This window comes from Ipomoea triloba, chromosome 6 (genome assembly GCF_003576645.1).
Source record: "Ipomoea triloba cultivar NCNSP0323 chromosome 6, ASM357664v1".
In the NCBI taxonomy this organism is placed as follows: domain Eukaryota; kingdom Viridiplantae; phylum Streptophyta; class Magnoliopsida; order Solanales; family Convolvulaceae; genus Ipomoea; species Ipomoea triloba.
Genome location: NC_044921.1, coordinates 2515394 through 2530033, shown reverse-complemented (window position 1 = coordinate 2530033; position 14640 = coordinate 2515394). Strand labels below are relative to the sequence as shown.

Sequence of the window (14640 nt, the reverse complement as noted above, 5' to 3'; positions counted from 1 at the left end):
AAGAGCAAGTGATGGCCCTGTGTGCTCTCTAGCTTCTCTTCCAACAAGAATATAAACCCCAGCACCAATGGTTGCACCAACACTTGATTAGAAGAAACTCAGGGATAACAAAGATCAGTTTTTGCTTGACATCAAATTTTTATCTTATTAAAAGGTTAGAAACCATGTGCAAAGATTATGAACCATACAGTTAGAAGTTAGTCAACACATTTCTGTAAAGGGGTAGAATTAGGTATTAGGTATACTTAAATTCTTTGAAGTAAAGTTTGATCTCTTCTCAGTTGTGGGGGTCTCATGTAATGTCAATGTATTCATCATTAAAGACATTAAATAAAAACTAAATATAATCATTTACCTTATTCTTGAAGTTTTATATTCCATATAGATCCAATCTGCAAAATAAATGAGTAAGATTAGTGTGTTAAAATTCATTCAATTTGAATCTACATCAACTGCAAAACTTCTTTCAGAAGTAAAAGTTGTGAAAAGCTTCTTAAACAGGATAGTGATGTACTGTATCTGGAAAACATAGTGAGAAAAATCAATTAATGAATCTATTACACTTATCATAATGAAAGATCATAATGTAGAGACATATTTGTGCATCTGTAGTATCACCATTTGCTTAAGAAACAAGTTGGTTTAGTAGTCAGTTTAAAAGAAAAGAACGGTTAATAACTTAAGTATTCACAAAATAATCAGGGACTATTAAAATTCAAGTGCAATGTCTGTTAATATAACAATATCTTTTACATTAGATTGCATTCATTGCAACAGAGTTATGCTTAAACAATTAAAATACTTATCTTTTTTTCATGCCGTAATTTATAATTGAACCTGCATACATTCAAACGTGTTAGAACCAATTTAAAAATTTATAAATTAGTATAAAATAACCCTAAAAATACCTAAATGAACACATGATGTTAATTGAGAAATTGAGAAATTAAGTAAATTAAAATAAGTCGGGCTAGGTTGACATGCATGTCAACAGATTATGAAATTCATAAACTTATCTTTTACACACTTTACTATTTCACTTTCTTAAAATTTTTAGATACAATATAACAGGAATATGAAATCGAAATAGAATCTGCTAAATCATCAATCAACTAAAATAAATAATGGTAAATTACAGGATAGAGACCGAGAATTGAATTTCCAACTACATTAATTACGATTATTTTGACATTCATTTCAAGACATGAATTAAAAACCCTAGATATATATTTTCCCGCATCGAAACTGTAGATCCTTAAACAATTATGTAGAAAATGTGTTGAAAATGCTCATATTCGTTAAATAACAGTCATAAATTCGAGGAATTAAACTAAAAGGAAATCATATTTCATTAAGGTGTAAGAAGAATCAAACCTGAGGACGAGTAGCGTAGAGGCTTTTTCGTGGTTTATCATCACTTGGACCTTACATAATATAGCCATGGTTTCCAGATCGGAACAATTCTGAGAGGAGATAAACGAGAGTTGCAGAAATGGACTGGTAGAGAGAGAGAGAGAATGTCGACGAGGAAGACGGGAGAGGAACATAAGATACACGGACTGGCGGAGGACTGTAACCGGGGAGACTGCGAGACAGAGGGAGACGATGAGAGGTGTGAGAGGAGGATAGAGTGCGATGGGTGCGAGAGTTGGTGTTAGGGTTAGATCCCAGAAATGTTTGTTTGGGGGTGAGGGCAGCAGAGAGAATGGGTGCTAGGGAGTTGTGTTTGGGCGTGTGAGTATATATATATATATATATATATATATATATATATATAACACTTTGTAAAACTTTGTTTCTTAAAACATAGGATAAAGATTATTATTTGCATTTAATTTAAATTTTAAAAATAATTATTTTGTAATAATGTATGTTTAAATTATTTTTTGAACAATCATTAAAAGTTTAAATTGAATTATTGTATTATGTTACAATATTTTGATTTTATTCGTTGTAATATACTTAATATAATTAAAATAACTTTTAAAGATAAGATAATGTATATGGAATATAATTTAAAAATCTTTGAAATGAATAATCAGCTTCAAATATTGAATGAATCATCAATATCAATTTATATTTATACACACGTACATCAAACTTATTACCCATATGAAATTTAATAACATTAATAGTTTTTAATAACATAGGATAATGTTAATATTTCAAATAACAAAACTTTGTAAAATACTTAATATTTATTTATATTAAAATATAGATCTATTGTATAAGACCAAAAGAAAAATGAACTATTTTTGGGCTCAAAATTATCTTCAATTGGAAAATTATTTTGTGGACTTTCACCTTGCAAGGTGAATTTGGATTCAAAATACATAATTTACATACTAAATATTCACAATAGACAATTAAAATTTAGGTTGAGTTAGATTTATATGTGATAAATCAAAACAAAATTGTAATTTTACTATTAATGTAGTTTACAAAGAGGTCTTTAATAATTTATAATTATTTAATTATTAATATCTTTTATCTTTTTTTTTTTCTCCAATATTTCATTTCACTTGATGTATTTTCATTCCGTGCATCGCACGGGCCAACTGCTAGTTAGAAATTACTCCGAAGTATATTAGGGAAAAAAAATTCATTTTGGAAGGCGGGTTGCTAAAGTTCGAAAAAAGAAATTTTTATATTTTCCATTAGTTATTGCTATGTTCACAAAAATGAAACTTGGAATAATAAAAAAAAATATTTCTCATTCTTACAAACAAATCACATAATTTTTTTAAACTTTTTAATGTGACTATTTTAATATGGTTAATTTGTTCCTTCTTAATAAAAAAAAAATATAATCTAAATACTTTTAATATTTAAATATATTTCTTTGCACCAATTCCTATATAATATGATGACACATCTATTATTATTCTAAATAAATGAATAGTTGCAGAATCAAACACGACTAAAAAAAATGGAGAAAATATAAACAAATACTGCATTATAAATAATATTATATAAAACACAACTCTCCTAAAAGCATTACTTCATAAATATGAAGTCAAAATTGAGACTCGTTCTAGTCCCATTGTTTGATTTCATGCCATTAAAAAAAAATTAATTTTATTTTTATCACAAATTTATAGGTGTCAATTCACTTTTAGTCTTTTTTTTCAATACATTCACTTTTGATCCTAGTATTATTGTGGCATAACTATTTTTATGAATTAAAAACCCTAGATATATATTTTCCCGCATCGAAACTGTAGATCCTTAAACAATTATGTAGAAAATGTGTTGAAAATGCTCATATTCGTTAAATAACAGTCATAAATTCGAGGAATTAAACTAAAAGGAAATCATATTTCATTAAGGTGTAAGAAGAATCAAACCTGAGGACGAGTAGCGTAGAGGCTTTTTCGTGGTTTATCATCACTTGGACCTTACATAATATAGCCATGGTTTCCAGATCGGAACAATTCTGAGAGGAGATAAACGAGAGTTGCAGAAATGGACTGGTAGAGAGAGAGAGAGAATGTCGACGAGGAAGACGGGAGAGGAACATAGGATACACGGACTGGCGGAGGACTGTAACCGGGGAGACTGCGAGACAGAGGGAGACGATGAGAGGTGTGAGAGGAGGATAGAGTGCGATGGGTGCGAGAGTTGGTGTTAGGGTTAGATCCCAGAAATGTTTGTTTGGGGGTGAGGGCAGCAGAGAGAATGGGTGCTAGGGAGTTGTGTTTGGGCGTGTGAGTATATATATATATATATATATATATATATATATATATATATATATATACACTTTGTAAAACTTTGTTTCTTAAAACATAGGATAAAGATTATTATTTGCATTTAATTTAAATTTTTAAAAATAATTATTTTGTAATAATGTATGTTTAAATTATTTTTTGAACAATCATTAAAAGTTTAAATTGAATTATTTGTATTATGTTACAATATTTTGATTTTATTCGTTGTAATATACTTAATTATAATTAAAATAACTTTTAAAGATAAGATAATGTATATGGAATATAATTTAAAAATCTTTGAAATGAATAATCAGCTTCAAATATTGAATGAATCATCAATATCAATTTATATTTATACACACGTACATCAAACTTATTACCCATATGAAATTTAATAACATTAATAGTTTTTAATAACATAGGATAATGTTAATATTTCAAATAACAAAACTTTGTAAAATACTTAATATTTATTTATATTAAAATATAGATCTATTGTATAAGACCAAAAGAAAAATGAACTATTTTTGGGCTCAAAATTATCTTCAATTGGAAAATTATTTTGTGGACTTTCACCTTGCAAGGTGAATTTGGATTCAAAATACATAATTTACATACTAAATATTCACAATAGACAATTAAAATTTAGGTTGAGTTAGATTTTATATGTGATAAATCAAAACAAAATTGTAATTTTACTATTAATGTAGTTTACAAAGAGGTCTTTAATAATTTATAATTATTTAATTATTAATACTCTTTTATCTTTTTTTTCTTTTTCTCCAATATTTCATTTCACTTGATGTATTTTCATTCCGTGCATCGCACGGGCCAACTGCTAGTTAGAAATTACTCCGAAGTATATTAGGGAAAAAAAATTCATTTTGGAAGGCGGGTTGCTAAAGTTCGAAAAAAGAAATTTTTATATTTTCCATTAGTTATTGCTATGTTCACAAAAATGAAACTTGGAATAATAAAAAGAAAAATATTTCTCATTCTTACAAACAAATCACATAATTTTTTTAAACTTTTTAATGTGACTATTTTAATATGGTTAATTTGTTCCTTCTTAATAAAAAAAAATATAAATCTAAATACTTTTAATATTTAAATATATTTCTTTGCACCAATTCCTATATAATATGATGACACATCTATTATTATTCTAAATAAATGAATAGTTGCAGAATCAAACACGACTAAAAAAAATGGAGAAAATATAAAACAAATACTGCATTATAAATAATATTATATAAAACACAACTCTCCTAAAAGCATTACTTCATAAATATGAAGTCAAAATTGAGACTCGTTCTAGTCCCATTGTTTGATTTCATGCCATTAAAAAAAAATTAATTTTATTTTTATCACAAATTTATAGGTGTCAATTCACTTTTAGTCTTTTTTTTTCAATACATTCACTTTTGATCCTAGTATTATTGTGGCATAACTATTTTTGGTCTTCAATCAACAAAACAATTTAAATTTCGCCAATATAAGAGCAATTTCAATTTTCAATTTTGATTTGTTAAAAATAAAAATAAAAAATATATCATGTCAACTTACTTTGTATAAAAAAAGATCAAAATATCATTGTATTTAACAGTATTTCAATGATTATCTTGACAACGGGCAAAAAATGATCATGCAACAATAATACTAAAATCATATGAGGATGTTTTGATAAAAAAAAAACAAAACAAAACAAAACAAAAACAACCATAAAAAGGGAAAGTCAAAAAAAAATGAGGGAGAGAAAGCAAATTATATCGTGGACCAGGGTCCACAATGTACTGTAGACCCTGGTCCAATACATATAAGTTGACTCCATAATACACATACACATAAAAACGATATAATGAAGTCTTCAGTTATGTGTTTATGTGTTTTCAGTTATATAATACACAGAATTTATATTCATAATACACAAAATTAATGTTAATTATATTGTGTTCATGTGTATGTATATTATGAACATAAATTATGTGTATTGGACTAAAGTCTATTGGACCAGGTGACCCTAGTCCAAGATATAACAATGGGGAGGAAGGGTAGTTTTAAAGGGCTGGGGTATCATATTTGTTGGGCCAATGAGAGACGTTGGTTGAAAATATGGCCCAAAATGCATGGAGATTATTAGCTATTCTCAGTTTGTATGGAAATATGGGAATGAGTAGGAGACTAAGATAGTATCCTTGTCCTAAAGGGCTAAGAGGGCTTATTGGCATGTATCTTTATCTTCTTTCATAATCCACTTAATATTCAATTTAATTTTTGATTATAGTGATTTTCTTAATTTGGCCCTAAATAATTTTTTGTCTTAAATTAAGTCTTCAACTTTGATAATTTTACTTAACTAGCATTTTACCCGCGCGATGCACGGATAATATTTTTCTATTAGATATAACTACAGTTTCATTCGATAATATAAAAACAAGTTTGAGGTAGTATCTTTTGAGATGAACTGTAGTATCAGTTACGGAGCTCCGTTACGACTTAGAGCATCCGTTTCTCTTATACTGAAACGGCGTCGTTTTGTGACCATGGTCCACAATGCATTGTGGACCATCACAAATTTTATCGTGGACCACGGATCACCAAGCATTGTTGTCCAAGTAATAAACCGACGTCGTTTTAATTAATGAAAATAGACGGATGAAACTGCCTCCATTTCGCGCAACTGCAGTTCCCTTTCAACACAACTACAGTATCAATCAACACAACTACAGTATCAGTTCACCACAACTGCAGTTCCAAACGGATGAAACGGCCTCCGACAACTACAGTATCAGTTCAACACAACTGTATAATCATTTGAGACGAACTGTAGCATCAGTTACGGACACAACTGCAGTATCAGTTCAACACAACTACAATATCAATTCAACACAAATTCAGTATCAGTTCAACACAACTGTAGTATCATTTGAGATGAACTGTAGTATCAATTATGGAGATTTATGGGAACCTTTCTCCCACTTATTGAAACAACGTCATTTTGTGACATTGGTCCACAATGCATTGTGGATCGCGGTCCACGGTATAAGAATTGGTGGACCATAGTCCACCGTATAACAACCGTAGATATACAGATATATGACGTATAAAATAATTTTTTTATAGCTTGGCCCAACGGCCCAACCCATATGTTTGTTGTTTCCTTCCAGTAGCCCAAAACGCAAAAAGTTTAACCTAAAACCTAATCTGCGAGTCTGTACTCTCACGCTCTCACCCAGTCACACCTGCCTCCTTGCGGCTCACATTGCAGCGCGGTAGCCTCTCTTGAATCTCGATGGTGGAAGATTTGAGCAAGCCCAGGTATGAGTATTTGCTGTATTTCTTATTTTGCATCATCTGGAAATCCATTAGCATGCAGATTTCGTTTATATATATGTATATTTTATTTCGATCGTTTTCTATGCAAGTTTAGGAGTTTTGATCTGAGTACCTTTTTTTTTTTTTTTATAAATATTATACGAGCTTCGATTTGTCAAACTATGGTGAGAGTTTACCCTTTTTTTTTTGGAATCCTCAGCTCATCCAAGCTCGCTCGCTCACTCTTGTTCTCTGTCTCATTTCTCTTGGAAATAGGTAAATCCCTTCATATATTGAGTGAATTACTATGTTTTTTCTTGATTTCCGCTATTAACCGTGTTTTGAGATTTTTTTCTTCCAATTTGTTTATTTTCCTTGTTGAATGGACTTTTTTTAGTGTATGTATATGATTAACTAGGTAGCATAGGCTGCTATTGGATTTTATGTTGTTTGTTATTGTTTTCTTTTGCTTTTTGTAGGAGGAGGGTTAGTAGGTATTTAAATGCTTTTGAAAATTTGATTTTTGTTCAATACATAATGTTTTTCCTATAGCACGGGAAAAGTCTGCCTAATGTTTTTTTTGGACTTGCTGTAGATTGTTTTCACAAAGAACTGTTTGGAGTTATGCTCTTATCTAGTGTCTGTTGATGGTTAGGGCTTAAAGTTCTAGACTTGTTGATTGTTGTTATATATGAGATAGTGAAAGCTTGGTGGTTGATTTATTTGTAGTCTTACCTGTAGGGGTGTAAATAGGCCAGGTCTTTAATAGGGGCCTATGGCCTGGCCTGGTTTGGGCCTGGCCTGTTTAGCAAAAAGGCCAGGCTTAGGCTTATTTTAAAACCTATATACTTAAATAGGCCCAGGCTTACATGTGAAAGGCCTGGCCTACAAGCCTGCAGGCCCGGCCTGTTTATATATATATATATATATATATATATATATATTACATTTTATACCTAATAACTTTTAATATTTATAATATAACCCTACTATATATATCTAACTAGTTTACCCTAAATCCTAAAATCCCTAATCACCTAATCATCCTAAATTCCTAATTCCTAAATCTCAGCTCGTCAGCCGTCTGCCCATCTGGCCATCTCCATTCTCGCCTCCTCGGACTCCAAATCGACCAGAGAGCTCAGCCACCGCCCTCAGCCGTCAACCCCAGCCGTCGACGTCTCCCCCCGCCGTCGCGTCTGCACCGGCGTCGTCAAAGAACTGCAGATCAGCCGTCGACCGTCGTGTACTCGTGGACGTGTCCCCCGCCGTCGCGTCTGCCCAGCCTCGCCGGCGTCTCCCCCGCCGTCACTTCCGCCGTCTCCTCTCACAGTCTCAGCCGTCGGCCGTCGCTTCTGCCCAGGAGGTATGTATTATCTACTTTTTTGTTTTTTTTTTTCTTGTATATTTTATAATGCATCTCTAAATGAAAGTATTTGTTAAATTAATTGATATGCCAAACTATTTCTCCGATGATAAATGGATCTGAGACAGAGGTTCTTTTTTTTTTTTTTGAATAAATGAGACAGAGGTTCTAATTTCACTACTATCTTTTTATATGCTTTTCTTTCTTGATTTCAGTTTCTGGGAGATGGAGTGGCAGTAATTCTTGTGTTATTGTTTTGTATTTTGAGGCAGAGAGAGGGACTGCAGATATTGAAGAAAGATTGGAGCTTTCTCAAGTGAAAGTGAGGGGTTTTGAACATCCTGGAGGCATGCTTCTTTAGTTTCTTTTTGTTTGGATTGGTTGTGCTAATTTGCCTGAATTATTTGTTGTTTGCGTTTAATTGATAGGTTTTTAAGTTTAATTAATCAAGTATAGTAGTTTTGGGACTTAAAATTTTAGCTGCAATTTTGATGTAAGAAACCAGTATGCATACCTTTCTTAGTCTTTTGGCTAAGATAATGTGTAGTATCAGTTATTATCATTTAGTTTAATACTTAAAAAAAAAGTTTGATTAGCCTGGTAATGATGTGATTAGCCTGGTAATGATGTGTTTTCCCTAAACCCTATTTAATATCTATTTTGAAGCCTTTTTAAAGGCCTATATATTATATAGGCCTTTAAACAGGCTTTCAGGCCAGGCCAGGCCTTTTGTAGGCCCAGGCTCAGGCCTACTATGAAGCCTGCATACAGGCCCAGGCTCAGGCCCAGGCCTTGTATTTTCATAACAGGCCCAGGCCTAAATATGCAAAGCCTGGCCTATTTACACCCCTACTTACCTATAATATTGATTTGTTCTCAGTGATGAGCTATTTGACCCTATCTACATTTCCACAAGTGTTTTTTTGGGCAACAAATTTGAGAAATCTTTTTTCTGATGTTTGATAAAATTCTTAAATTGTTGATTGCCCAATTGCTCTGCAATGGACCTTTAGTCACATGTTTGCCTCTTTGACCAGTTATCTAGGTTCTTGTCTAAAAGAAGCTTTTTGGTGTGTTGCACAGAGGTGAAAATTAATAATAATGTTTTGTATTTTGTTATTTTTTCAGATTGTAATAAAAGAACAGAAGAAGAGGAAGAAGAAGAAGAAAGGTCTCCCTGAGCTCGCCGGTCCGACGTCTCTGTAATCGTCGACGATGAAGCTCTCATTTTCCCTCGCCTCAAAGCCCTCTTCAAACCTAAAGAAGCCATCTCAGACCTTCGCCGGCAATGACCCGAAAGCATCGGCGTCCGCCGCCAAAGAGTATGTGACCGAGTTTGATGCTTCTAAAGCTCCGGCAGCATCCGACTCTGTCGCCAATTATATAATCCCTCCGAAGGCCAACGAATGGGAGCCTCGCAAACGGATGAAGAATATCGACCTCCCTCCAATCCGGTCGTCCGACGATCAGCCGCTGCAATTCGAGGTCGACACCGGCTCGTCTGTGGAGCCGTCGTCCGATTCCGTGTCCTACGGTCTGAATATCCGCCAGTCTGCCGACGATCCGAACACCGATAAGTCAGAAAACCCTAAACCTAGCCCTAATGTTGATCCCATGTTGCATAGGCTGAAAGAGGATCTGATGAGACTGCCGGATGATAACGGTATGGATGAGTTTACTGATATGCCCGTGGAGGGCTTTGGAGCTGCTCTGCTCAAGGGTTATGGTTGGAGTGAAGGCAGAGGCATAGGCCGCAATGCAAAAGAGGATGTGAAAGTGAGAGAGTATAAAAGATGGTCTGCGAAGGAAGGGATTGGATTTACTGCTGAATTGCCAAACGATACTAAAGTGCATAAGGTTGATGGTGGAGAAAAGAGAGATAAGAAAATGAATGCCAATGGAAAGGAGGAAAGAGGGGAAAAGGAAGGGAAAGGATTGTTTGTGGGCAAGAACATAAGGATAGTTGGAGGTAGGGAAATTGGAATGAAAGGAAAGGTTGTGGAGGTGAAGAGCGGTGGGAATATGGTTATTAGGCTTTCCAGTGATGACAGGGAAGTAATTGTCCAATCATCTGATGTTGCAAAGTTGGGTTCTGTAGAAGAGGAGAAGTGTATGAGGAAGTTGAAGGAGTTGAAGATTAAAGACAGCAATAAAGATTCATCTAGTGTTAGACATCGTAGAGAAAGTAGAGATGAAGTAACGAGGGATAGGGAAATTAGGGAGGAAAGATCAAGGGACAGGAGAAAGGACAGCAAGCGTAGTAGAGATGAGTCAAATGCCAAGGGAGTTGAACAAATTTCTTGGCTAACTAGTCATATAAGAGTTAGGGTTATAAGTAAGACGTTGAAAGGAGGAAAATTATATTTGAAGAAAGGAGAAGTGGTGGATGTGGTAGGGCCATCAACTTGTGATATATCAATGGATGAGAGCCGGGAGTTGATTCAAGGTGTGAATCAGAATCAGCTTGAGACGGCACTCCCAAGGCGCGGTGGTCCTGTACTTGTTTTGTGTGGTAGGCATAAGGGCGTGTATGGAAGCCTTGTAGAGAGGGATACAGAGAAGGAAACTGGTGTTGTGCGACATGGTGATACACACGAGTTACTCAATGTGAGACTTGAGCAAATTGCAGAATATACAGGAGATCCTAGTTACATCGGCTATTGAAGAATCCATTCAATTGTTGCTTGGCATTGACTGGTTGGGGATGCCACTGAAATTGAAGGTATCTTTGAGTTTTGTGCTTGCTTCATTGACCTGTCATAGCTTTCAAAGTTTGAAATTATATTATTTTTATATTGTATTGCTGTTATATAGCTAGTTGAAGTTTTATGGATCCTTCCTTGTCTCGTTTATGTTGTGATTATAATATGTTGTTTGCACCATGTTTCATGAGAAAATACAAATTTCAGTGGATGTTGAATTATGAAGTTCTTATGTTTCCAAGTTGTAGATCCCACCATGGATCTCTTTTACTATACTGATAAGTATTTCATATTAGGAGGATTTTAAAGGCATGATCATTACCAATAAGATTGAGCATATGCATAAAACCAAAAAAAAAAAAAACTGTTTAACTACTTAATATAAAGGCTATCAGAGAAGGCTTTAAAAAAAAACCAAGGCAGCAAAGAGGGTTATCATGCTAGATCTAGTTTGTTGCATATTTTCTTTAAACGTGGGGATTCACTGGAGAAATTTGCATTTCTTGTGTGTGTTGTGGTGGTGTTTTTTTTTTTTTTTTTGGTGGGGTGGGAGTGACAGGGTTTTCGCATAATCTTTTCAGTGGCGTTTGATGTTGTGTATGGAAAGCACAAAAGTTGATAACATAATATTGTATGGCAATTAGGGCATATCAAATACTAAAGCTGAATTATGAATGAGCTTGGGCAGAGGTTTTTGGTTCATGCAATATGCATATTGGTTATATGCCTTAAATGTTGTTGGTTCAAATATTAAGGGTGTGTCCAGTGTCCTTACAATAAAAATCCACACTATAATGCCTTTCTTCAATGATCTTGAAAAAGTAGTAAAATAAAATAGTTGAAGATTCTATGCAATCAATTATTAAGGAACTTGATAAGAAATCAGCTGCACTTTCTCTTCTACACTTAGTAGTATAGCCAGGTAACAGATGTGAAAAATATTACAGAGATCAATGTGAGAATGTGAATGAATTGTTGAGTGATATATTTATTGCTGTTATTTACACAATGTAGTTTGCAGAGCCTTCTTGTAAATTGTAATTAGCTTTTTTGGTGGAAAAGTTGACAATTTTGCGAGGGGTAAATAATTGAATATTCTAGTGATAATGTTTGTTTATCATGAAATTACTTATAAGGGAAATTTTGGTTTACAATTATTGAGACACAGTTGAAAGATTTGCTGCCCAACTTTGCTGTTCAGTGAAGATGTCCTGCGCTGTATGATATATAGAACTGCTTTCAGTCTTGACAAATTGTCGTCCTTGGGGTAGTTTAGGTTTCACTATTAGGATTTTGACTCATTTTCTCTCTCCTATCCTGATAGCTGAGTATTTAGTGTTGCCTAAAACGGCTAAAAGTTTGTTTATGAATCTGATGCCCTGATTTTCCTTTTAGTCTTTTACATTTTACTCCCTTTTTATTTGTTAGATGAAACAGAAACCATACTTGGGTAACATCCTTATAAAGGATTTGCCCCTTTTGTTGTTTTGAAAATTGTCTTGAACTTTCTGGTGGATCCGCAAAGATTAAGTTCCCATTAGGTGCTACTCGATTCATGTTTCCTTTAATCCAGTCTGTGTGATGGCTTGGCAGTCAGCGGTGATTAGTTCCCCTGCAGCCCTTTGCTCCAAAGGTTTGTTGAGCACGTAACAGAGCCATAGGTGAAACCACTTCATTTTCAACATGAGTGAGGCCTTGTCTTTTAGCAAGAAGCCAAGAACTCCCTCTCTCAAACCCCAGATGTCTGTTTTGAAACTGCTCATGATTTTGATGTTGAGCATAAAGCCTGCCACCCAATTACCTTCAGCCTCTCTAATCAAACCTCCTTCACTAACTTCAGACTGTTGGCATCTAATGGGTTAATCTGAATCAAGTTTATAACACATCCTATCAGAATCCTATTACCTTAACGGCTTAACCAATGTAATCAAAACCTCCTGCAGTAGCTCAACCTTTTGACCGTCACACAGTTCCATCCGTATTAAGCTTATAGGCTTATAGGCTTATAGCACATCTTTGGAGAAACCATTTTACCTGAATCCCACCCGATATTCTTGGCATTAGCCATTAATTAGCAAAGGCTCCAGAACACCTACTTCCATTACTTATTGGGTGCCAAATCTTGTTGTGTTGGCAATCATAACTCAAGTAAGTATTTAGATATACATCCACATTGGAGAGTCTCAGTTCTTGACACATATCGGAAGATGTTTCAATGGGCCGTGCTTGTGTTACAGTAGTACACATGCATAAACCTAAATCGACAGTGTGTGCATTTGGTCGTGGGGACTTATGCTTGACATACATGTGATATATTATCCTTTTGGTCGTGCTGCTCAGCTTATTATTCATTATGTATATGCTCTCTAGAATGTGCTCCTGTCTTACCCTACATTCAAGTATATCATTTTCTTTTTCTTGTGCTTGTTCATGGCTTTTCAATTGCCATAGAGACACTAGGGGAGGGTGAGCAGTTGTGAATTGTGGGACAATGACATTAGCTACTTCAATTTTAAAACCTAATTTCATGACTTTTTTTTTTTGAAAACCTAATTTCATGACTTTATTCATTAAACTATAAATTTCATCTCTTTCAACAACCACCCATTTTGCTATATCTGTTTTCCCTAATATTGTCTTGGTGCACTGTAGGTTGGTACACCACTGTTGAATGCTGTTGTTGATGTTCAGCTGCCACCGAAGATGACCACGTTACAATTTCTTTATCTCCAAGCCGGTCAACTGTTCTGCTAAACTTGTACTATTGACCTATATTGTTTGACAATTATTATTTCTCAAGAAAGAAAGTGTTGTACCATACGTATAAATGTATAATTTTATTGATCTTGAACCAAGTAAAAGAGTGTGCTTTCCCCTCCAAAAAAGAAAGTTCAATTTTGAAAGGAAAAATGTTTAGTGTACTCTTGTAACATCTTGATTTTTATTAGACCAAGGAAATGGAAAAATTCTGTAACCTTTTAGACTAATCAACGTGTGTTATATTAGTATATAAAGTAATAAAAATAATCTTGAGGGCATGACCACTACAAATTGCAAATATTTGTTTTAATACTGATGATATTAATGCAAATTAACATCACAATTATTAATGAGGCAACTTTTTCTTCCTGAAAGGTTGAATCCCCAACTCGTCCTGATAGAGCATATGCGAAGATATAAATCATGGTAACTCAGTTTGAACACAAAAATTAGACCTTTTGGCGTTTTTTTAAAAATTTCATATCCTGTGACCAATTGAGATGCTTATGCCGGTTGCTCCCTTATTAATTGATACTACAATTTGTGCACATGTATTACTTAACAACTAATTCTAAAAATGAATGTAGACTTGAAATTGACATTTTTTAACAAATTAATTGTTCTCTAAGTCGACTTCAATCTCTTTGGATTGTCAACCATTATCAAGATATTTTATCACAACAACTTCTACACACCTACTATATACTAATTGAAATACTATTCTATATACTAATATCCTATATTCTATATTCTATATTGTTTAAATGGAAATAAAATATGAAAG

The 14640-nt window shown here is 33.7% G+C and overlaps 2 protein-coding genes and 1 pseudogene across 10 annotated transcripts in view; 2 read left to right on the top strand and 1 right to left on the bottom strand.

Annotated features, from left to right (window-relative positions):
• LOC116022805 (protein MOS2-like) overlaps positions 1-1486 on the bottom strand; it is a 29094-nt gene extending 27608 nt beyond the window's left edge. For all 3 annotated transcript variants that reach the window (XR_004099288.1, XR_004099287.1, XM_031263686.1), the window contains exons 1-2: positions 1375-1486; positions 356-837 (exon numbers count right to left, since the gene is read on the bottom strand). The gene's annotated coding sequence lies outside the window, so the exon portion shown is untranslated. The remainder of the gene's footprint in view (positions 1-355; positions 838-1374) is intronic.
• A 6574-nt stretch (positions 1487-8060) lies between these two features.
• Positions 8061-14026, top strand: LOC116022339 (protein MOS2-like). Of its 7 annotated transcripts, none has more exons than XM_031263016.1 (4): positions 8061-8394; positions 8667-8741; positions 9523-11116; positions 13749-14026. In XM_031263016.1, the coding sequence occupies exon 3, from the start codon at positions 9610-9612 to the stop codon at positions 11056-11058; it is 1449 nt and encodes a 482-aa protein (XP_031118876.1). In that variant the 5' UTR covers positions 8061-8394; positions 8667-8741; positions 9523-9609; the 3' UTR covers positions 11059-11116; positions 13749-14026. The 7 variants fall into 7 exon arrangements, with proteins under 7 accessions (XP_031118876.1, XP_031118877.1, XP_031118875.1 ...); XM_031263017.1 differs by having other exon boundaries at positions 8663-8716; XM_031263015.1 differs by having other exon boundaries at positions 8663-8741.
• On the top strand, positions 8905-9123 carry LOC116023841 (annotated as a pseudogene).
• Positions 14027-14640: the final 614 nt, after the last annotated feature.